This window comes from Oncorhynchus clarkii, chromosome 22 (assembly GCF_045791955.1).
Source record: "Oncorhynchus clarkii lewisi isolate Uvic-CL-2024 chromosome 22, UVic_Ocla_1.0, whole genome shotgun sequence".
Lineage (NCBI taxonomy): Eukaryota > Metazoa > Chordata > Actinopteri > Salmoniformes > Salmonidae > Oncorhynchus > Oncorhynchus clarkii.
In genome coordinates, this window is record NC_092168.1 from 17,738,978 (window position 1) to 17,764,340 (window position 25,363).

Sequence of the window (25,363 nt, forward strand, 5' to 3'; positions counted from 1 at the left end):
TGTGAGTGTAGCAAAATGCTTGTGCTTCTAGTTCCGACAATGCAGTAATAACAAGTAATCTAACTAACAATTCCAAAACTACTGTCTTGTACACAGTGTAAGGGGATAAAGAATATGTACATAAGGATATATGAATGAGTGATGGTACAGAGCAGCATAGGCAAGATACAGTAGATGGTATCGAGTACAGTATGTACAAATGAGATGAGTATGTAAACAAAGTGGCATAGTTTAAAGTGGCTAGTGATACATGTATTACATAAGGATACAGTCGATGATATAGAGTACAGTATATACGTATGCATATGAGATGAATAATGTAGGGTAAGTAACATTATATAAGGTAGCATTGTTTAAAGTGGCTAGTGATATATTTACATCATTTCTCATCAATTCCCATTATTAAAGTGGCTGGAGTTGAGTCAGTGTCAGTGTGTTGGCAGCAGCCACTCAGTGTTAGTGGTGGCTGTTTAACAGTCTGATGGCCTTGAGATAGAAGCTGTTTTTCAGTCTCTCGGTCCCAGCTTTGATGCACCTGTACTGACCTCGCCTTCTGGATGATAGCGGGGTGAACAGGCAGTGGCTCGGGTGGTTGATGTCCTTGATGATCTTTATGGCCTTCCTGTGACATCGGGTGGTGTAGGTGTCCTGGAGGGCAGGTAGTTTGCCCCCGGTGATGCGTTGTGCAGACCTCACTACCCTCTGGAGAGCCTTACGGTTGAGGGCGGTGCAGTTGCCATACCAGGCGGTGATACAGCCCGCCAGGATGCTCTCGATTGTGCATCTGTAGAAGTTTGTGAGTGCTTTTGGTGACAAGCCGAATTTCTTCAGCCTCCTGAGGTTGAAGAGGCGCTGCTGCGCCTTCTTCACGATGCTGTCTGTGTGAGTGGACCAATTCAGTTTGTCTGTGATGTGTATGCCGAGGAACTTAAAACTTGCTACCCTCTCCACTACTGTTCCATCGATGTGGATAGGGGGGTGTTCCCTCTGCTGTTTCCTGAAGTCCACAATCATCTCCTTAGTTTTGTTGACGTTGAGTGTGAGGTTATTTTCCTGACACCACACTCCGAGGGCCCTCACCTCCTCCCTGTAGGCCGTCTCGTCGTTGTTGGTAATCAAGCCTACCACTGTTGTGTCGTCCGCAAACTTGATGATTGAGTTGGAGGCGTGCGTGGCCACGCAGTCGTGGGTGAACAGGGAGTACAGGAGAGGGCTCAGAACGCACCCTTGTGGGGCCCCAGTGTTGAGGATCAGCGGGGAGGAGATGTTGTTGCCTACCCTCACCACCTGGGGGCGGCCCGTCAGGAAGTCCAGTACCCAGTTGCACAGGGCGGGGTCGAGACCCAGGGTCTCGAGCTTGATGACGAGCTTGGAGGGTACTATGGTGTTGAATGCCGAGCTGTAGTCGATGAACAGCATTCTCACATAGGTATTCCTCTTGTCCAGATGGGTTAGGGCAGTGTGCAGTGTGGTTGAGATTGCATCGTCTGTGGACCTATTTGGGCGGTAAGCAAATTGGAGTGGGTCTAGGGTGTCAGGTAGGGTGGAGGTGATATGGTCATTGACTAGTCTCTCAAAGCACTTCATGATGACGGATGTGAGTGCTACGGGGCGGTAGTCGTTTAGCTCAGTTACCTTAGCTTTCTTGGGAACAGGAACAATGGTGGCCCTCTTGAAGCATGTGGGAACAGCAGACTGGTATAGGGATTGATTGAATATGTCCGTAAACACACCGGCCAGCTGGTCTGCGCATGCTCTGAGGGCGCGGCTGGGGATGCCGTCTGGGCCTGCAGCCTTGCGAGGGTTAACACGTTTAAATGTCTTACTCACCTCGGCTGCAGTGAAGGAGAGACCGCATGTTTTCGTTGCACGCCGTGTCAGTGGCACTGTATTGTCCTCAAAGCGGGCAAAAAAGTTATTTAGTCTGCCTGGGAGCAAGACATCCTGGTCCGTGACTGGGCTGGATTTCTTCCTGTAGTCCGTGATTGACTGTAGACCCTGCCACATGCCTCTTGTGTCTGAGCCGTTGAATTGAGATTCTACTTTGTCTCTGTACTGGCGCTTAGCTTGTTTGATAGCCTTGCGGAGGGAATAGCTGCACTGTTTGTATTCGGTCATGTTACCAGACACCTTGCCCTGATTAAAAGCAGTGGTTCGCGCTTTCAGTTTCACACGAATGCTGCCATCAATCCACGGTTTCTGGTTAGGGAATGTTTTAATCGTTGCTATGGGAACGACATCTTCAACGCACGTTCTAATGAACTCGCACACCGAATCAGCGTATTCGTCAATGTTGTTATCTGACGCAATACGAAACATCTCCCAGTAAACCAGGTGACATCACCTGGTTTAAATGATATTTTTAGGGACATTATCTCTTTCATCGAGACTCTATGCACAGGTTTACCCTCACTGTATCCACATTCTACCATACATTTGTTTATACATTAAGCCTTGAATCTATTCTACCGTGCCCAAAAATCAGCTACTTTTACTCTCTGTTCTGAACGTACTAGACGACCAGTTATTTTAGCCTTTAGCCGTACCCTTATCCTACTCCTCCTCTGTTCCTCTGGTGATGTGGAGGTTAATCCAGGCCCTGCAGTGCCTAGCTCCACTCCCATTCCCCAGGCTCTGTCATTTGTTGACTTCTGTAACCGTAAAAGCCTTGGTTTCATTCATGTTAACATTAGAAGCCTCCACCCTAAGTTTGTTTTACTCACTGCCCTAGCACACTCTGCCAATCCGGATGTCCTAACCGTGTCTGAATCCTGGCTCAGAAAGAACACCAAAAACCCTGAATTGTCCATCCCTAACTATAACATTTTCCGACAAGAGAGAACTGCCAAAGGGGGCGGTGTTGCAATCTACTGCAGAGATAGCCTGCAGAGTTCTGTCTTACTATCCAGGTCTGTACCCAAACAATTCGAGCTTCTACTTTTAAAAATCCCCCTTTCCAGAAACAAGTCTTTCACAGTTGCCGCTTGCTATAGACCACCCTCTGCCCACAGCTGTGCCCTGGACACCATATGTGAACTGATTGCCCCCCATCTATCTTCAAAGCTCGTGCTGCTAGGTGACCTAAACCGGGAAATTGTCAACACCCCAGCCATCCTACAATTTAAGCTTGATGCCCTCAATCTCTCACAAATTATCAATGAACCCACCAGGTACAAACCCAAATCCGTAAACACGGGCACCCTCATAGATATCGTTATAACCAACTTGCCCTCCAAATATACCTCTGCTGTTTTCAACCAAGATCTCAGCCATCACTGCCTCATTGCCTGTATCCGTAATGGGTCTGCGGTCAAACGACCACCCCTCATCACTGTCAAACGCTCCCTAAAACACTTCAGCAAGCAGGCCTACCTAACTGACCTGGCCCGGGTATCCTGGAAGGATATTGACCTCATCCCGCCAGTAGAGGATGCCTGGTCATTCTTTAAAAGTGCCTTCCTTTCAAAAAATCTAGAACCAGAAACAGACATAGCCCTTGATTCTCTCCAGACCTGACTGCCCTTGACCAGCACAAAAACATCCTGTGGCATTCTGCATTAGCTAGGAAAGCTAAGGCTAGCTTTTTCATGCAGAAATTTGCATCCTGTAGCACAAACTCACAAATGTTCTGGGACACTGTAAACTCCATGGAGAATAAGAGCAACTCCTCCCAGCTGCCCACTGCACTGAGGCTAGGAAACACTGTCACCACCGATAAATCCACTATAATTGAGAATTTCAATAAGCATTTTTCTACGGCTGGCCATGCTTTCCACCTGGCTACCCCTACCCCGGTCAACAGCCCTGCAATCACCACAGCAACTCACCCAAGCCTCCCCACTTTTCCATCACCCAAATCCAGATCGCTGATGTTCTTAAAGAACTGCAAAACCTGGACCCCTCCAAATCAGCCGGGCTAGAAAATCTGGACCCTCTCTTTTTTAAATTATTTACAGAAATTGTTGCAACCCCTATTACTAGCCTGTTCAACCTCTCTTTCGTATCGTCTGAGATTCCCAAAGATTGGAAAGCTGCCGCAGTCATCCCCCTGTTCAAAGGGGGAGACACCCTAGACCCAATTTGCTACAGACCTATATCTATCCTTCCCTGCTTCTCTAAGGTCTTCAAAAGCAAGGTTAATTAACAAACAGATTTCCGACCATTTCGAATCCCACCGTACCTTCTCCGCTATGCAATCTGGTTTCAGAGCTGGTCATGGGTGCACCAGGTCCTAAATGACATCATAACCTTCATCGATAAGAGACATTACTTTGCAGCAGCATTCATCGACCTGGCCAAGGCTTTCGACTCTGTCAATCACCACATTCTTATCGGCGGACTCAACAGCCTTGGTTTCTCAAATGACTGTCTTACCTGGTTCACCAACTACTTCTCATATGGAGTTCAGTGTGTCAAATTGGAGGGCCTGTTGTCCGGACATCTTGCAGTCTCTATGGGGGTGCCACAGGGTTCAATTCTCAGGCCGACTCTCTTCTCTGTATATATTAATGATGTCGCTCTCGCTACTGGTGATTCCCTGATCCACCTCAACGCAGATGACACCATACTGTATACTTCTGGCCCTTCTTTGGAGACTGTGTTAAATAACCTCCAGACGAGCTTCAATGCCATTACAACTCTCCTTCCGTGGCCTCCAACTGCTCTTAAATGCAAGTAAAACTAAATGCATGCTCTTCAACCGATCGCTGCCCGCACCTGCCAGCCCGTCCAGCATCTCTACTCTGGACGGTTCTGACTTAGAATATGTGGACAACTACAAGTACAAAGGTGTCTGGCTAGACTGTAAACTCTCCTTCCAGACTCACATTAAGCATCTTCAATCTAAAATTAAATCTAGAATCGGCTTCCTATTTCGCAAAAAGGAGTCCTTCACTCATGCTGCCGAACATACCCTTGTAAAACTGACCATCCTACCAATCCTTGACTTCGGCGATGTCATCTCTAAAATAGCCTCCAATACTCTACTCAACAAACTGGGTGCAGTCTATCACAGTGCCATCCGTTTTATCACCAAATCCCCATATACTACCCACCACTGCAACCTGTACGCTCTCGTTGGCAGGCCATCACTTCATACTCGTCGCCAAACCCACTGGCTCCAGGTCATCTACAAGTCTCTGCTAGGTAAAGCCCCGCCTTATCTCAGTCACTTGTCACCTTAGCAGCACCCACCCATAGCACACTCTCCAGCAGGTATATCTCACTGGTCACCCCCAAAGCCAATTCCTCCTTTGGCTGCCTTTGCTTCCAGTTCTCTGCTGCTAATGACTGGAACGAACTGCAAAAATCACTGAAGGCATATCTCCCTCACAAGCTTTAAGCACCAGCTGTCAGAACAGCTCACAGATCACTGCACCTGTACATAGCCCATCTCTAACCAGCCCATCCAACTACCTCATCCCCATAATGTATTTATTTATTTATCTTGCTCCTTTGCAACCCAGTATCTCTACTTGCACATTAATCTTCTGCACATCTACCATTCCAGTGTCTAATTGCTAAATTGTATTTACTTCGCCACCGTGGCCTATTTATTGCCTTACCTCACTTATCTTACCTCATTTGCAGTCACTGTATATATATTTGTATTTTCTTTACTGTATTATTGACTGTATGTTTGTTTATTCCATGTGTAACTCTGTATTGTTGTATGTGTCGAACTGCTGTGCTTTATCTTGGTCAGGTCGCAGTTGTAAATTAGAACCAGCATACCTGGTTAAATAAAGGTGAAATAAATTCTTTAAAACATTTTTGTCTATGGATTTATTGAGGAGGTAAGCGAATTGAAGTGGGTCTAGGGTGTCTGGTAAGGTAGATGATGCTTGGCTTGTCTCTCAAAGCACTTAATGATAGTTCATTTAGTTCAGTTACCTTTGCTTTCTTGGGTACAGGAACTATAGTGGATATTTTGAAGCATGTGGGGACAGCAGACTGGGATATGGAGAGATTGAATATGTCCGTAAACACACCAGCCAGCTTGTCTGTGCATGCTCTGAGGACGCTGCTAGGGATTCCGTCTGGGCAGGTAGCCAAGCGAGGGTTAACACGCTTAAATGTTTTACTCATGTAAGCCACAGAGAAGGAGAGCCCACAGTCCTTGTTAGCGGGCCACGTCAGTGGCACTGTTATCCTTAAAGCGGGCGAAGAAGGTGTTTAGCTTGTCTGGAAGCAAGATATTGGTGTCTGGTTGGTTTTCCTTTTGTGGTCCGTGATTGTCTGTAGACCCTGACACATATGTCTTGTGTCGGAGCCATTGAATTGTCACTCCACTTTGTCTCTATACTGACGTTTTGCCTGTTTGATTGGCATACGGAGGGAATAAATACACTGTTTTTTATTCGGTCATATTCGAAGTCACCTTGCCATGGTTAAATGCGATGGTTCGTGCTATAGTTTTACGCTAACGCTGCCATCTATCCACAGTTTCTGGTTAGGGTAGGTTTAAATTGTCACAATGGGTACAACATCTCCTATACACTTCCTGATAAACTCAGTCGCCATGTTCTTGTATTCGTCAATATTATTCTCAGAGGCTACCCGGAATATATCCCAGTCCGAGAGATCAAAACTATCTTGAAGCATGGATTCCGATTGGTCATACCAGCGTTGAATAGTCCTTAGCATGGGTACTTCCAGTTTGGGTTTCTGCCTTTAGGAAGGGAGGGGTAAAATGAAGATCAGATTTGCCGAAGGGAGAGAGAGGGCCTTGTAGGCATCTCAGAAGTTGGAGTAGCAGTGGTTGAGTGTTTTAGCAGCGCGAGTACTACAGTCGATGTGTTGATAGAACTTCGGCAGAGTTTTATAAGGTGCCACTCATCTGTCCTACGCTCATTCTCACCTCTTTTCCCTGCAGAAGATCACTACGGCTCCTAAAGCTCTCCTCAGCATGACTAGATCCCTGTCTTCCTACTTAACTGTTTTCAGGCGAACCGTGAGGTTAATGCTGCTGAACGTAGGAACTTAGCTTCTGTCAATAGTGTTGTGTATCGGTATTAGTATTTATTGGTATTTATTGTGATCCCCATCCTCCCAGCGGTCCCAGCTTGCGTGGCCAAAAGCCAAATGCAACTGGTCCAGCATAGTCCAAACCAGATATTTTGCTATCATGGACATGGAGGAGCTAGGGTTCGGCAAGCTGGCCCTGGCGAACCACCTCAACCACAGTGCCTAGTCACTGACTGGCACTTCTCTCCCTGGGAAGACAGAGAAGGTCTACTTGTCTGTGGCACATTCAGTACGGGCGTTGAACAATATGTCCCTACTGTTGGCTTACCAGGCCCATTTGTTACTGGAGATAGGCAATCTCTTGGACATCGACACAGCTATCCAGAACCTATTGAAGGAGATCTGCATCATTACAGATTTCAATCTCAGGCCTCCAGAGGTGCCATTCAAGGCTGTGGGTGCTCCACAAGCCTTGCTGTGTTGGGGAGAGAGCCCTGTGGCTCAACTTGTCCAGCCTCTTGGACAAGTAGATTTCCTTGACGGTCCTATTGAGCCGAGGGAACTGTTTGGGCCAGTACTGCAGCAACCCAGTCTAACCCTTGACGAGCCAAGCCTTCGCGGCAGGGAAAGGGCAACACACTGGCACCAGGGTTTTTTGGTAGCACCTTAATTGGGGAGAAAGGGCTGGTGGTAATGACTGGAGCAGAATCAGTGGAATGGTATCAAATACATCAAACACGTGGTTACCAGGTGTTTGATGCCATTCCATTTACTCCGTTCCAGCCATTATTATGAGCTGTGATCCCTCAGCAGCCTTCTTTGCTATGAAGCCACCTGTTTTCAAAGGGATTTTAGATTCAATAGCTAGAATCCCGTGGTGACTCAGCTTGAATACCAGAGCAGGAAATCTCCTCTCTATTGAGCAACAGAGCAATCAGAGCAATACCAGCGAAAGAGAGCCCTAACAGCATCTACTCCCGGTTTTTCCTGGTTCCCAAAAGAAGGAGGGGATACGCCCCATTCTGGACCTACGGGTCCTTAACAGCTATCTGAGAAAGTTCACGTTCTGTACTCTCTATTCCCTGGGTCGACTGGTTTGACCTACAGGACGCTTATTTTCACATAAGTATTTTGCCAGCACACAAGAGGTTTCTCAGTTTTTCCTTTAGGGCTCAGCCTACGAATACGTCGCTGTCCCCTTGTTAGCACTACCTCCTTGGACGTTCAGCAAGGGTGTGGAGGCGCTCTAGCATCCCTGAGAATCAGGGGGCTGAGAGCCTCTGCATGCGTAGACGATTACCTGCTTTTCTCCCTGACACAGGAGCATGCAGTGTGAGTTACGGCTTCCCTTGTAACCCACCTCACAACCATCTCAGTTGTTGTACCGCTAGGTCAACTGAGAATGAGAGACTCACAATGTATGTGTACACAACGTCACCTCAATCGAAAGATGAACAATAACCTCAGAATGTCTTTTGGCTTTCTGTCACTAGACGAGCCCCTCGATCTTCGTTTCTGGCACTCCCCTAGCGGTAGTATCAATGAGGAAGGTGGTGGTGACAGAGGCATCGCTCACAGGGTGGTGCGCAGTCCACGAGGGAAGAGCAGTAAACGGAGCATGTCTGTGATATGGGAGTTGGCCATATCCACATTGTAAGATATTGAAACAGGTATTTGAGGGGCCTCCCGAGTGGCGCAGCAGTCTAAGGCAATGCGTCGCAGTGCTAGTGGTGTCATTACAGACCCAGGTTCGATCCCGGGCTGTATCACAGCCATGATCAGGAATCCCATAGGGCGGCGCACAATTGGCCCAGCGTTGTATGGGTTAGGGGAGGGTTTGGACGGGGGGGCTTTTCCCAACTCATCGTGCTCTAGCGAATCTTTGTGGTGGGCCAGGCACCTGCAGGTTGACCTCGGTCGTCAGTTGAACGGTGTTTCCTCTGACACATTGGTTTGGCTGGCAGGCGGTTGTTAAGAAGTGCGGTTTGGCAGGTCATGTTTCAGAGGACGCATGACTCGACCTTCACCTCCCGAGCCCGATGAGGAGTTGCACTGATGATACAAGATCAAAATTGGGGGAAAATGGAGGGTAAAATACAACACCAACAAAAATTTGAGAAACAAGTATTTGAAAGAGAACTCAAGTTTTATTATGTAACCCCGGTTCTGATAGTATGAGTGGAAGTAATGGACCCTTAGTTGGTTTCTGATTCCTAATTATATGGTAGGAACTCCCTAGCTGGGTCAAACAGAGGGGAGACATTACTTTCACACTCCCCCCAAAATGTCAGATGCCAAAGCAGGTGCCTCTCCACCCCAGGAGGAGGCATCTTGTCTGAGAGCTTTGGTATGCGTCTCAACCTACTCCCTATTTAGTGCACTACTTTCTACCAGGGAACATAGGGAACAGGTGTGTGCGGGGGCGGGGGCGGGGGCGGGGGGGGGGGTGTCAACAGAGTGGCAGATGTTAAACCAGTTACGCAACATTTTCACTACACAGCTGAAAATGACTTCCAATACACCTGAAAACACTAGCAATATTCTCCCACTTTGGGGATTTTATGCAGTGTTTATGTTGAAGAAAACTCTGTTGTACTGTACAGCAGCAGATACTGTCATGACATTATGGTGATAAACATTTTTGTTTTTACAATTTTTTCTGCTTGTAGCTAAGGTATTTTAATATTAATAGTACAGTAGTGAGGGGCAAATACATTGGAATCTCCTATAGGGCTGTTTACTGTAGATTAAAGGGTCAATATGCACTTGCCACATCCAATTTTAGACATCCAATGTAAAATAATAATAATAATAATGTACACATTGATTTTTTTAAGAGTATAACTTATTAATGCCTCATGAGCTCAGTCGAACCCCATCAGAACCCACAATATAAGCGTATATATCTCCAATTTTTGTTAGGAAAGTAAATGTAAACAAACACTGTATAGCCTCAAAATATGGTTAAAACTATAACTTTGATCATCCATAGCCCTGTCTATGAATTTGAGAGTAGTTACATTTCTCCAGCCCCATCACTCAGCTTTTTACCAAAACAGTGGTGGGGATTGTTATTGTTTAAACGGCAGATTGGCCCTTTAAGGATAATAAAACTGCGTATTGCCCCACAAGCACAATAAACATCAGGGGTTATACCTATTTCCTGTTTATAATGATGTGTGTCTTGTTGTAGCCATAATGGCCGACAGCCACTTGAATCCTCAATGGTGAAACCGCCACGTCCGTTTGCGATATTACAACAACAAAGAAGTTACTGCGGACACTGAACACTGTTACTTTCCCTCGGACATCGTTGCGCGCGGGATAGAGCGGCAGCATTTGTACTGCAATTTCACCCATTTTCCCATGATGTGCAACACTCCCCCAGCCTTCCCCGCCTCTGCTTTGTCGACAAAACAAAAACAATAACAACGGCCGTGGGGTGGACAGTGGCATTGTTTCCCCCCTACTGTGGATTCCATCTTTAACCCTCAATGTGGGTATTGAGAGGGATGTCGATGCCAGTGTCCGGCTTTAGTTTCACTCATGGAGGTGATCCCTGTGAATTATTCAAGCAGAGTGGAGTGTGTCTTGTGTTCCAATGGCCGTGCTTGGTGTAGTCTCTGCCACCTATCAAGCAAAGGAAGATCATTCATTAACACCAAGTCTTCAGGGGAATATACTATGACATGTTCTCGCCAGAACCTGGTTGATAAAGACAACGAGAGAGAAAGAAAGAGAGGGAGAGGAGAGAGAACGTGCGAGGTAGTGAGCGGAGTGATAAAGAAAGGATGAGATTAGTTTAGTTATGGTATGTTTATTACCGACTGAAAAAGGGATAGCTCCCCTGACTGCGTACAGGCTCAAGACCATTGGGTCCTTATGGTCGATTGTTGGGCTGATGTTGGTGTCAACTTAATAAACTATGCACAGAAATCCGACACCTTTTGAGGCAAAGATATTTCTTCCTCCTCCCCCACACATATAGAGGTTGACATTTAGCCGGTGTAAAATTAAGTCCCTTTAATAAATGCGGGCGAGGTTGTGATCTTTGTGTTTAAACTTGGAGTATGAAGTAGAGCCTGAACTATGCCTGACCTTCATTGTCATGGCAACCGAGGCTATGAGACTCCCAGGAGTGCAATACTTCTAATGGTTATTATTCACCATCGGTAATGTTTCCAGAAGGTTGACTGCTGGTGGAAAATTATCGCCTACCTACCTGTACTCTAAGGAAGGTCATTTAAAGTTGTTGATCTTATTATTGTCTGTGGTTTATGGACTTAGGTTGCTCTGTTTCAGTTGTATACAACATTGTAGAAGGTAATGTTGGTATTTTAGAACAGATTGATAATTGATTAGAATTGAATAGTTCTTCATTAAACATCCAGTACCATACTTAAAAACAAAACATACACAGTATCCTCTTGTCTATCCACTTTCTGTGGTGTTCTTTATTCCAAGAGAAGTCTCAAGGAACCCCTTATTCTCAGAACACAACATTGAACAGGGACTCCCTGTCCATCTATTAACAGCATTTTTGAGCATCAGAGACGAACAACGTCCAGAGGCCCGGTTTCTCTGACTCCTGCCTAACCTGGTAATGAATTGCGCAGCGTGGATTACCCACCTGGGCCCGGCCTGGCGCTCTACTAATGCCAGATAGGGTAGTCATCATTTATTAAAGCCTACCTAGGCTTAGTTTCACTGTCCACCACTGCAGCAAACTTCCTCAACTCCTCTACTGGCTATTATTCTTCCTCCAGAACACACAGCCTCAATGGCATAATGTATTCCGGGACTACAGATAACAGAAAGCAAAGATCAAAATACCAATGACTGTGCCATTAGGGGAGAGAAAGATAGGGGAGTGTGGCTGAAAAGAAAGAGAATGGATATTATACAGCTTCTGGTCGATTCAGAATGGGATTTTGAAGGCACATCTTCGGAATCTGTGAGTAGAACTATGCTCCATTTGTATAGCAAAGACTTCCGGAGAATTGTCATAGTCACCATTGCTGCATGGTGCCCTGCTTGCTGTTCTGAATGTGGAGTATTGATGATTATGGGTGTCATTAGAGTTCAAGGACTTCTCTCAATTGAGAGGACAGGCTCAACTCTCCACAGTCACATTTCAGTGATGGTGTCATGCTATTCAGTACACCACTTAGAGAGTTCAAATTTGGCATTGAACTTTATTACCAATGCCTTATTGTAGGATACCACAAAATTCCCACTGCTGTGAAATAATGTACAGTGTTTACCAAATAAATACAACATGGTATTTGGTGATGTAAAAATATGCTTAAAAAGGAAATTGTAAGAAAGAGACAATAAATACAATGCTAACTCATTTCCCAAATGGGGAAAAAGATAATGAAATTATGCAGGCACAATCAATGTGATGAGGACCTCTGGCCAGGGGAACCTGCTGCTTTCTGTTAATGCATTGTGGCACCCATAAATTCATAGCATGTGGAAACGCTAATACCTCTCAAAACACACTATTGTATTGGAGGAAATCAGATTGCACCCGTTTGGAGCCCAGCCTATCCCACTGCTCTGCTGTTCTATGGGTTACAGAGTAGGCTACAGACGCTATTTCCAGCAGACTCCCCTATGATTTAATATGAACACATGCAGAATCAATGCATCCAGTAGCACTTAAGTGCTTTTTTAACGAGGTTAAGTAATCTCAGAACTACCGTAGACCTATTGGCTGTTGCTTTATTTAATTGTTGCTGGATGAAAGTAACATAAGCCTTGTTATCAAGGTCATGCAGGTCACGTTCATGGCAGAATTATACAATATAGCTGCTCGGTTGTCTATTGTTTGTTTTTGTCTATTGTCTATTGTTTGTCTCCTCTGGCTTTTGAATCTGCTTTACATGTTGTGTTTTAATGCATAGAGCATGCTATGTAATATGACACACACACACACACCACACACACACAGACATAGACATTAAGTTGGTTGGTAACCGGGGAGAAATAAAGAGGGGAAGAAAGAGAGGCTTTGAATAATGAATGCGAAGAGGCCTGTTACACAGCAGACAAGCCTTTGAAGTGACATAACTTACTGCCACAGCTTTCATATCTTCACCCATTGCTCACATAGAGAGAGAGAGGCAGGGAAAGAGAGAGAGAGAGAGAGAGCGATAAAGAGACCAAAAGCTAGTAAGAAAGGGGGAGGGAAGGGGGAGGGGAGAGAAAGAGAAAGAAAGAAAGAAAGATAGAAAGAAAGAAAGAAAGAAAGAAAGAAAGAAAGAAAGAAAGAAAGAAAGAAAGAAAGAAAGAAAAGTATGGGAGCATCCATCATGCTCTTAGGCTCATCATGGACCTATTCTGAGTGTTACTTGAACATTGAAGACACAGGAAGGGATCTGTTCGATGACTTAATTTAAGTGTTGTGGCAAAGTAAGGATTAGAGCCTTTGGTGATTTCGCTTTTAGACGATTTGATTTAGATCATTTCCAGCTGGAAGACAAATTACAGCACAGATTTCATAGGAAAGATGGGTTCTTCTTTGCTCTTTCAGTACTATCCATTATTTCCTGAAAAGGGACGTAACACATGGGTTTCCGTTCTCTCACTTATAAACTCTGAACTCTTCCTGGCACTGCCCTTATCACAGAATTCCTCCGGGTTCCCTGCTTTCTGAGGAATCTGGGGACATCTCGGAATAAAAACGATTTCATGCCTCTGACAGCACAAGAGTGAGGCATGACAATTACGCCTACGTGTCTCAATTACATTATTCATGTGATTTACATTCATTGACTGAACACTGGTTAAGGAACATTGTTCGTGGCGTTCAAATTAGGCATCCTCTTGTTATGAGTTGGGATGCCTCAAACTGTGCCATGATGACTCACCTAGTGTAAAAAGTAGTGCACTACATGGGGAATAGGGTGGGTTTTAAGATGCAGCCTATAGGACTTTTGCCATTACTGTAAGTATGTTATGCCTGACCTCCTCCCCCTGTCCTCCTCCCCAGCCACAGGACCAAGTCATCAGGCTGGCCACCTCCTTCTGGCACCTGGAGCACCGCTCATGGACCCCCCAATGGATGGGACATGGCCACCAATAGAGACGGGCGAGACTGCTACATCAAGTAAGTCGAGGCGAGGCGAGGAGAGGAGAGGAGGAAAGAGGAGGGAAGAGGAGAGGAGGAACGAGGAGAGAAAAAAAGAAGACAGTGGTTCTCTCTCAGTCCCAGATGTTTGGGAGGCTTCGGCAACCTGTGATTATTTCAGCCACGTCATTGCCTAGTGCCTCCACACTCTGTCTCTCTCTCTCTCCATCTGTGCCTTCAGAATACTGATTCCCCTTTTCTTTCCATTGCTGCGCACAGACACAGACCCTGTCTGCACACAGACTCTCTCTCTCTCTCTCTCTCTCTCTCTCTCTCTCTCTCTCTCTCTCTCTCTCTCTCTCTCTCTCACACACACACACCCACACACACACACACACACTCACAGACATGCTCCAACCACTTTACTGTAGCTAGCTCTGGAGCAGAGAACTAAACCCTAATTATGTTCTCTGCCGGCTCCTGATAAAGAATTCACCTGCGTAGCGACTTTCTTTGATCTCTATGAGACTGCATGTAGCTGCAGAGACGCTGGGGTGCAGTGCTATCAGCATAATCGATCCATAGCCATTCTGGATATCTGAGGAGGACTACAGGTAAAATAATCCTCTCTGTCTATCTGTCTCTCCTATGATCTGAATGTGGTTTGACTGTATTGTTCTGCTCTGTACTGTACTGTTCTGTACTGTATGCGGGCAAGAAAGCCCAGAGTAACAAGTGAGTGTTTGGCTGTTTCTTCATGCCTTATGATGCTTCTGTAGGAGGATGAGGCTTTGCAACCACAAAAAAAGAAGACAAGATTCCCAGCCATACTGTGGCATTCGTACTTATCTCTTTATGCATAATATAGTGCTTTCTTATTCAGACACAGTGTGTACTCATGGAATATGCACCCTGCTGTAACACAACATTACGTACTGCATGTGCACATTGTTTAACTGGTGATTACATATAAACCCAGAGATTTGCGACATGTTATATTGTGACGTTGTGCTGCATTGAGATAGGTACTGTCGGAAACAGGCTCGGGAACTTATCATACTTGGGTTAGAGCTTGAGCAGGGTGATGTCAGACAGGTTACATAAGAGCTCCAGAGGAGGACCGAGTGCATTGGATGTACATAGTCTGTCGGGATGAGGCGCATCGCTGAGGCTGGTTTGGCTCGAACCTTGCTAAAACGGGAAGGAGACTCATAAGTAACGTGGCGTGTCTGTGTCCGCAGTGATCTCTCAGTTGATCAAGGTTCTAATTGTGGTGTTCCTTAACGAAACGGGTACAGTATGCATGACAGGAAGGCGTGAATAAACCAGTGACAGTGACTAAGCATACTGTATCACACCATATACACTGAGCGTATTAAACACCTGCTCTTTCCATGACATAGACTGACCAGGTGAATCCAGGTGAAAGCTGTGATCACTTGTTAAATCCACTTCAAACAGTGTAGATGAAGAGGAGGAGACAGGTTAAAGAAGGATTTTTAAGCCTTGAAACAATTGAGACATGGACTGTGTATGTGTGCCATTCAGAGGGTGAATGGACAATACAAAATATTCAAGTGCCTTTGAACGGGTATGGTAGTAGGTGCCAGGCGCACCGGTTTGGGTCAAGAACTGTAACGGTTTCCCGTGGACATCCAGCCAACTTGACACAACTGTGGGAGTATTGGAGTCAACATGGGCCAGTATTCCTGTGGAACTCTTTCGACACCTTGTAGAGGCCATGCCCCGACTAACTGAGGCCCTTCCAAGGGCAAAATTGGGGAGGGGGGGGGGTGCAACTCAATGATAGGAAGGTATTCCTAATGTTTGGTGTACTTAGTGTATAACAGAGATAGCTAGCTATATGACTTTGGAAAGAGGTGTATATTTACAGTCCATAGGAGTTAAAAGGCTGGATTACATCAGTAGCATTGGGGTGATATGGTCAAAAAGCCCAGTTTCATGAAGACTGATCATAGAGGAGGATAATTCCATAAGATATCTAAGACTATAATGTACTGTCTCCCTCTCTGTACTGTCTCATTATATTGCTTCTCAATGGTAATTCAAAGTGCTTAGAACACTGCTACCCAAGCTGGGAGTACACGGCCAAAGAAACAAAACAAAATGACTTAAAGATAAATGATTAGCTTTTTCTCTCTCATCCCTCCCACTATCTACCTGTTTGTAATATAGGAAACATATTTTAATCTAAGAGTACATTTAAGGTGAAAAGGTGGGGAAAGCAGAGCTGCGAGTCAGCATCATTTCCCGAAGTTGGCTTTATCAAAAGCTTTACTTCATACATTAGGCATTATATTGCTTGTCAATGGTAATTCAAAGTGCCTAGAACATTGCAACCCAAGCAGGGAGTACACGGCCAAAAAAAACAACACAATTACTTCAAGAGAAATGGTTTGTTGCAACCCTTCAGACGATCTCCTCTTAAGAAGATGTGGTCCTGGTGGAGACTCAGTAAGGACAATAGTTTGTGTTGCTTATGTTTATATATCTTGTGTTGCTTATGGTCAGTCACTCAGCTGCTTAGTGATCAGTCACTATGGGTTATTAGGATTGTGTAGATCATAGAAATAAAAGTCCTAGAACGATTATATTTCTACGTTGTAGAATGGGGCAAGCTGCAGAACATTAGTAACTAATGGTGCTGATTAGTGTCCATTAGACACAGCCCAGCTAGCACAGAGTGTTCTGAGAACCATATATTTCTAAGAACTTGGTGAGAGCGTGGTTGTCCTGGTTATTTTGGATACAACCTTTCCACAACATTCTGGGAATGGTGCAGGATAGTTGCTTGGCTTTGGAACATTCTCAGCACATTTAAGGAGCTTGACAAAAAAAAACATGTTTTCTTGGTATTTCATGACTTTAACAAAACGTTTCCTAAAAGTTCAAAAATGTCATTTCAAATGTCCTCCAATAGTTCAGAGAACGTTAAGAGACAATGTTCCTCTGTGGGAATTTCAGTACTTCAGCATAACGTTTCCTACAGGTTTAATCATGGTTCTATTTAAAGTCATGTTCTCAAATTGTTCAGAGAACATTAAGACAACTTCCCATAAAAACCACAAAAAAACCTTACTTACTAACTAACATTTTGAGAGAACATTCTAAGAACGTTATTTAAAAATATATACATTCCCAATTGTCAAATGTTGGGGAATAAGACATTTGAAAGTCTAGGTTTGACAAAATATGTCACCAATTACTGTTCCAAAACTGTAAAGAAAATATTTTTATAAAGTCAGACATTTTACGTAGTGGTGTCGCTCTAAACATGCGCATAATTCCTATAGGAACTCAGCCCTTTTAAAAACACAGGGCTTCTGCAACATAATTTTTTGTTTTACATACAAAACAGAACTGATATACATATGAGGAGACAGCTGAAGGCTCTACCTATCCATTGATGTAAATATACGCCCTATCTGATTCCCAGTTTGTCCACTAAATAGCAGTAGGAGATCATATGAAGTCTCTTGGCCACTTCATACAAGTTACCTCTGGTTTGGGTAGTGAGACACTGAACTGATTGTCAAGCCTGACATCTTAATGTTACCCTAGAAATCAGGGTTTTCAAGTTATCCGGATGTGCTACCTGTCCCAGACCTGCTGTTTTCAACTCTCTAGAGACAGCAAGAGCGGTAGAGATACTCTCAATGATCGACTATGAAAAGCCAACTGACATTTACTCCTGAGGTGCTGACTTGCTGCACCCTCGTCAACTACTGTGATTATTATTATTTGACCATGCTGGTCATTTGTGAACATTTGAACATCTTGGCCATCTCCACTCGGCACAGCCAGAAGAGGACTTGCCACCCCTCATAGCCTGGTTCCACTCTAGGTTTCTTCCTAGGTTTTGGCCTTTCTAGGGAGTTTTTCTGAGCCACTATGCTTCTACACCTGTATTGCTTGCTGTTTGGGGTTTTAGGCTGGGTTTCTGTACAGCACTTTGAGATATCAGCTGATCTAAGAAGGGCTATATAAATACATTTGATTTGATTCGTTTTTGTTGTTGTTGAAATAAGAAGACAGGAGAGAAAACTTCAAACTTCTGTTCCCATTCACTTTTCCTATTGTAAACGAGTGAGATAGATCATGGAGCATGTGGAGGACGCATAGAAGGTAATGTGGATGGGGAAGGAAATGCATTGCTTTACACTGACCATCAGGGTGTACCCTTTCCATGCATACTAAATGACCGACATTGCATACTCTATGAATATGACTATGGCCTTGGGAGAGGAGAGCAGAGGAAACGTATGGCTTCATTCCAACAACCAAAGTGAAACCAAAAACATACGTTCACACAACTTCCAAGGAATTAAATATGCTAGCTGAGAGGGCTGTCAGTACGTTGGGAGGCGGGCCATCTCTAGCAGGTGGCCGTGGTTGGAGATGAGACAGCACACTTCCTGGTTGCAGATGTCCATATGTTTTTCCACTGCACACAATCTGTTGTGGTTGTCATGTATAAGTGCTGAAACCAACATCACAAATCCAAAAGTGACTTTGTCTCAGTGGCACCTTAGCAATATGATATGTTTTATTGCAACCCAAAACCAAGGGAATCAACCATATAACATTACTCACAATGTGTTTCAAATGTCAGTAAGAAGACGTCTGTGTGTCTGTTACCATAGGCCTCCGTGTAAATGTCAAGAAGCCCCTGCCTGCACCTTCCCTGCCCTCACTCAGTGCCTTGAAAGATGTATTGTGGCTATTCAGTGACGAATGGAACATGTGTCAGGAATGACTGTGATTTACACACTGTCTCCCCAGTCAGCCCACAGGCCTAATTACCCAACACAGTGGCTACCATGGGAAGAGTTGCTATTGCTGCCTCTGATACTACAGTTCTGCTGCTGGAGAAGGGAGAGATACTGGATAAGGAAAAACTGGAGGAACATACAGAGGAGATGCAAAGCTACAAATTGGCACATAAACAGTTTTGTAGACAGTTTATGTGGTGTAAATGTAAAGGATATTACAGTTTGATTAATTGATGTACTGTGTTTGATCTACAAATACACTTATTAACACAGTTAACATGATAGTCTAATTGAATTGCAGTCTATTTACATAGATCCATCTAGAGGGAATATCCCGAAATAAAGTCAATGTTGACTAGTTCAAATGAGAGGGGTGGTCGGGGTTCAGACTGAGGAGTGCCGGGCAACAGACTAACAGGTATCAGTGACAGGTTGGCCAGCCACAGTGGTTCCACAGGTCCAACATGAAGCCAGTCTGTCTCTGTTTGAACCTCAGGACTTGGCCCTTCCCTAATCACCAGCATACTACACCACCTCACACAGGTCAAAGGCTCATTGGCCAATGGCCACACGTTCTATTTCTGGTTTCCCATATGGCTGAAGAATCACATGCAAGTAAGATGCTGCCATATACTTTTTTAGTGCTAAATCTGGAAAAAGCACTGTTTCCCACTGGGCACACATTCCCACTGGGCACACCACGTCATTTCAATGTGGATAATTGGGTAATATTTGGTTGAGAAGTTGATCAATGATATTACAACCTATAATCACCCACTCAAAATACCAATAGTTTGTTGAATTTCCAATGCTTTAAAACATCTGAAAGCACAACCAAATTACAATGAAAAAACAATGTCTTATTTTTGGTTTAGTTGTCATCCAAATGTTTATCACTGTGCTTTCAACCATTTAAAGGCACAGCAAAGATCAGATGGAAATACAATGTTAGATCTTTTTTTAAATGTATGCAACAAATGAATGTGTTATTACTGTGCTTCATCTAATAGCAGAACCAAATGACCTGGATTGCAGTTGAGATTACATAAAAAGTACATGGAGCAAACAATCAATGCCCTTCGAGATTCTGCACAGATTATTGCAGCAATTACTCTATAATACTCCGTAAACTGGTCATCTATGTATACCCGTCGCAAGACCCACTGGTTGATGTTTATTTATAAAACCCTCTTAGGCCTCACTCCCCCCTATCTGAGATACCTACTGCAGCCCTCATCCTCCACATACAATACCCATTCTGCCAGTCACATTATGCTAAAGGTCCCCAAAGCACACACATCCCTGGGTCGCTTCTCTTCAGTTCGCTGCAGCTGAAACGAGCCTCAAAAAGCACTCAACCTGGACCGTTTTATCTCCATCTCCAGGGCTCCCGAGTGGCGCTGCTGTCTAAGGCACTGCTTCTCTGTACTAGAGATGTCACTAAAGACACCCTGGTTCAAAGCCAGTTTGTATCATAACCGGATGTGATTGGGAGTCCCATAGGGCGGTGCACAGTTTAGCCAGCGTAGGCCGTCATTGTAAATAAGAATTTGTTCTTAACTGGCTTGCCTAGTTAAATAAAAAATCTAATTCATTCAAAGACTCCATCATGGACACTCTTACTGACAGTTGTGGCTGCTTTGTGTTATGTATTGTTGTCTCTACCTTGACCTTTGTGCTGTTGTCTGTGCCCAATAATGTTTGTACCATGTTTTGTGCTGCTGCCATGTTGTGTTGCTACCATGTTGTTGTCATGTTGTGTTGTTACCATGATGTGTTTTCATGTGTTGCTTCCATGCTGTTGTTGTCTTAGGTCTCTCTTTATGTAGTGTTGTGGTGTCCCTCTTGTCATGATGTCTGTTTTGTCCGATATTTTTATTTTTTTAATCCCAGCCCTCGCCCCCACAGGAGGCCTTTTTGCCCTTTGGTAGGCCATCATTATAAATAAGAATTTGTTCTTAACTGACTTGCCTAGTTAAATAAACTTTTAAACAAATAAAAACAACTTCACAGACTTGCAACCGATGCATGCTATTTTTAACATGCAGGCTTTGATTAAGAAGCAATGTATACAGTAGTTACAGTAACCTTGAAATGTTGTCATGGATGTGTTACTCATGTTAAGGTTGAATGTTACATTAGTTTGTAAGAGAGCCTTAACTTTAGGTTATTTATTGTATTACAAAAGTAATATTGAATTGTGTTTGGTTGACAACACAGCCAACTATCAACATTCAAATGAGCTTGGATAGATCCATCTGTGCCACTGGCTTAATCCCATTCTTTAACTTTTCATTTTGGTTTTATTTGTGGTTGAGTTTTCTTTTTGGTTGAGGAGATGTGAATCCAACATATGATTTGTTACCTTGTCGACTAAATCAGTTGCACAGTTGAAACTGTCCAAGCAGAAGATAAAATTTTTCCAATCCAATGTATTTTCAACATAGACTCCATGTCACAATACGTCGGCCAATTACGTTGAAATAACTTTGATTCAACCAGTTTTTGCCCAGTGGGTTATCTGCGTTAGTATGTGTGCATGTTGAGTTTGAGATTTTCTTGACAAGAGTAAAAGTGAGGCTGCATGAAGATATAACCACAGCTAGATTGTCATTGCCCACGTGTTCTATTTTGAGGCATGGCAGTAGTTTGTAATTTCAGACTAAATGCTACTTTTCAGCGTTGAACGTTTAAGGAACTTAATAGACTGGGAAACATTCAGTTCATATCTAAGAGCATGACATTTACTGCTGTACTCCTACTGTATGTTTCAGATTTATGGAAGAAACTAGCCAAAGTTACAGTAGTATTTCATCTATATTTATTTGCAATGTTTTTAGATTTTTTTAAAAACATATTTTGTTAAATGGATTTTTAACACCTTTTGTCCCATTTTGGATATACTGAATCACATCTCCATTTTAAAGATGAAAGGTCAAATCAAATCTAAGGTTATTTGTCACGTACACAGGATACAGCAGTTATAAACAGTACAGTGAAATGCCTGCTTGTAAGCTCTTACTCAACAATGCAATACTACTAAGTCATATAAATAAAATACACACAATAAATCAAATACAATAAAACAAGTACACATGAAAATATACACTACATACAAGGTCGATACCAGTACCAATGGTAAAAATAGATTTGTTGGTGTTCAGGTGTGTAGTGACACTGTCACCTGTTTAGTGACCTGTTGGACTTATGGTTGTCCCCTTCCCTCTTCACTCTCCCAGCCACGTGTCCCAAAGCACCTCCCTGGAGGAGGTTCGTCTGGACGGGGACAAGTTTGTACCTCCAGCCCCCCGCAAGGTGGAGATGAGACGAGATCCAGTCCTGGGCTTTGGGTTTGTGGCAGGCAGTGAGAAACCTGTGGTGGTCCGGTCAGTCACACCAGGTAAACATACCAGCCCACCTGTAAACCAATCATATCACCATTAATAACCACAGTTTCACACATAGCCATTATCAACAGGAAGTAAGATGTATTACTGTATATCCAATGGTGACCAGATGACAAAAAGATGGCGAACAATCGGTGATGATAACCAATGAAAGGCCACACTTTATTTATAAACCATGCACTTCAGGGTACTTGATAAATTAGCCAACCTTACGCCTAAAGAGTACAATGAATCCAGAAAACAAAGAAGAATTACTAGCTAGAAACTTTGTAATTGGTACCACTCCCCTGTGGTTCCCTGTGTCTTGGTAGGAGGTCCCTCTGAGGGCAGACTGACCCCAGGAGACGAGATCATCATGATTAACGATGAGCCGGTTAGCTCCGCCCCCAGGGAGAGGGTCATCGACCTCGTCAGGTACAGGAACTCAATGTCTCCAACATACATACAGTATCCCTGCTGAGTTTACATGGGATTCATGTACACACAGGAAGTCATTTGGACATTTCTTTCCTGAAACATTGTAATGTCAAGCTGTGTGTGCCTTGCCTTGCTGAGTCATTTCCAAGACTCGTGAGTCATGACAATAGACAGTAAATGTCTAAATATAAAAATAAATAAAAACCTGCAGTGAAGGATAATGCCCTATGTATAGATTCAATGTCAATGCCAGAAACACCCAGATAGTGTGGGGTAATGGGGTAGAGTACTTTGCCTACGTCTGCACCATGCGGGTCCAACTATATACCAGTGTGAATTATTTCTATGTGTCTTATTATATGCTTGACTCAGGTGAGTGAGTGAGTGGCTGAACGGCCATATGACCTACATTCTGTGGACTGTGGAGTGAGTCTGTACAGTAGATTAGTGCAGTGAAATATGTCCATAAGGAGTCCAGTCCATCACTGCTCCCCTGGCCTTGAGTCAGTGTGCTGGGCTCCATCTCAGCAGTAAACTACTGTTTCATTACAGGAGTAACAGCCAGGCTTGAGGCATGGCTAGAATAGATTGCTCATGTTGTTAGACCTTCTTCATGGGCTCACTTCAGCAGTCAGAATCTGCTCACTGCATAGGAGAAACAATGCCTGACTCAGGCCTGATTAATCGACTTCCGCTGTACTTGAATATGACTTATTTCCCTTTTTAATTTACAGTTTAATGATGTTTTCTTTGACTTGTTTGTGTTGTGTTCCTTCTCTGCAGGAGCTGCAAGGAATCCATTGTTTTGACAGTGGTTCAACCGTACCCAGTAAGTATCAATCGTCCCATCTTTAAAGGTTTCCATTGATAAAATTAAGAGCGAACTTCTGGGATATGAATGGACTGTGTGTCTGTTGTCTCTGTGAATCCAAGACAATCCGAGACGTAAAAAGGTGGCCATATGTCTCTGCTGGCGTCAAAACGGCGAGGTAACTGCTTAGTGTTCGCCTGGCTAACTCACAGGGATTTCAGTCCAAACACTGAATACTGAAAGTTGTCCAAGTCCTCTCATGGTAGCAACAATCCCTAGCACGAGACCCCAGATGAACCTCAACCTGCCACATTGACAGCTGTTAGCACCCGGGAGGACCATATGAGGATGGATAGAATGCCACAATAACAGCTACTGTGAATGTAGGTGATATTATGATTCATAAAATAAATCACCACCAAAATAGACAATGACTTGTATATCAAATAATTGGAATATCACCATGTAAGTTTGAACTCTGGCAGAAATCATTCTGTGTTGTATCCTAGCTTTGGGTAGCATATTTCAGACTTCCACTCAACAATGGTTTATATATGACAAAAGCAGCAATTACGTCCAGAAAGACCGCACAAATAGCCTGACGTGTGATTCTACTGGAAAGGGCCTCACAACTTGAGAAGAAGTTAATCTTGAAAATGTCTTCGGTTTGCAGAAAAAAAACTGATCGAGAGAGCTCCAGAATCCCATAAGATGCATGCAGAACCAGCTCTTCTAATTCAAACTTGAATTGTTCTCACTTATCAGACATAGCTGTGCTGTGACTCAATAACACAGACACCAGTGGGGGTGTCCTTCCACTACACACCCTTACAGCATCTCTAATCATATTAATGTATTACAATATGGGGAATTGAATGAAAACACTAGTGTTAATGGTAGTGGGATGAGGGTGAGGGTGAGGATGAGGATGGGATAGTGTAAATGGAACGTTATTCTTTTCCCGCCACGGGGGATGGCTGATTGGTTGTGGCTTCTCTGAAGAGGTGGTCCTGTTGCCAACTGTGTTTTTTATTCAACCCCCCCAGTCTCCCAAATCTGCGTTCATCAGTGCAGCCAAGAAGGCCAAGTTAAAGTCTAATCCAGTGAAAGTCCGCTTTGCAGAGGAGGTCATCATTAATGGACAGGTCCCAGTAAGTACAACAGTAGTGTTCTACAACACCTCATCACACTCTGTCTCATATTATTGTATACCAAAGTTTTCCAAAAGTTAAAAGTATGCACCTATGACATTGACCTTGAATCTTCTAATATTGCAAAATATGTTGGACTGTTGAACTGTATTGGATGCCAGTCGTGTTCTTCTTTCCTTTGCCATTACCTGCCATTACACATTGTTTTCTCATTATATTAATAAAAATATGTTTAGGTGCAGTGAAATGTGTTGTTTTACATGGTCAGCCATAGTAGTGCAACACCCTTGGAGCAAATTGGGGCTAAGTACCTTGCTCAAAGGCACATTGACAGATTTTTCACCTTTATCAGCTTTGGTATTTGAACCATCAACCATTGCGTTGCTGGCCCAACCCACAAACCGCTAGGCTACCTGCCACTATGTACCCCTCTAAACGCTTACTGTGACCATTTAACAGTGTAGCATAGCCTACTGATCAATTAAAAGGCTGCAATTATCACCATTTTCTTCTCATTTACAGGAATCTGTGAAGGACAACTCTCTACTCTTCATGCCAAATGTTCTGAAGGTGTACCTGGAGAATGGACAGACCAAATCCTTCAAGTTTGACAGTAACACATCCATTAAGGTGCAGCAATACACCCTGCCCTTCACTAAGACATCTTAATGGGGACATTGATAAAAAAAACGATTTTTCAATTTAACCTTACATCACTCATAGACCACTTACAGAATAGTTTA

At 43.8% G+C, this 25,363-nt stretch overlaps 1 protein-coding gene across 1 annotated transcript in view; it reads left to right on the top strand.

The window, feature by feature from the left end:
* LOC139380558 (FERM and PDZ domain-containing protein 4-like) overlaps window positions 1-25,363 on the top strand; it is a 59,524-nt gene that overhangs the window by 23,245 nt on the left and 10,916 nt on the right. The window contains exons 2-7 of the mRNA XM_071123322.1: window positions 13,964-14,080; window positions 22,074-22,234; window positions 22,553-22,655; window positions 23,442-23,487; window positions 24,516-24,620; window positions 25,143-25,250. Of these exons, the coding sequence (XP_070979423.1) occupies window positions 13,964-14,080; window positions 22,074-22,234; window positions 22,553-22,655; window positions 23,442-23,487; window positions 24,516-24,620; window positions 25,143-25,250 (640 nt within the window). The remainder of the gene's footprint in view (window positions 1-13,963; window positions 14,081-22,073; window positions 22,235-22,552; window positions 22,656-23,441; window positions 23,488-24,515; window positions 24,621-25,142; window positions 25,251-25,363) is intronic.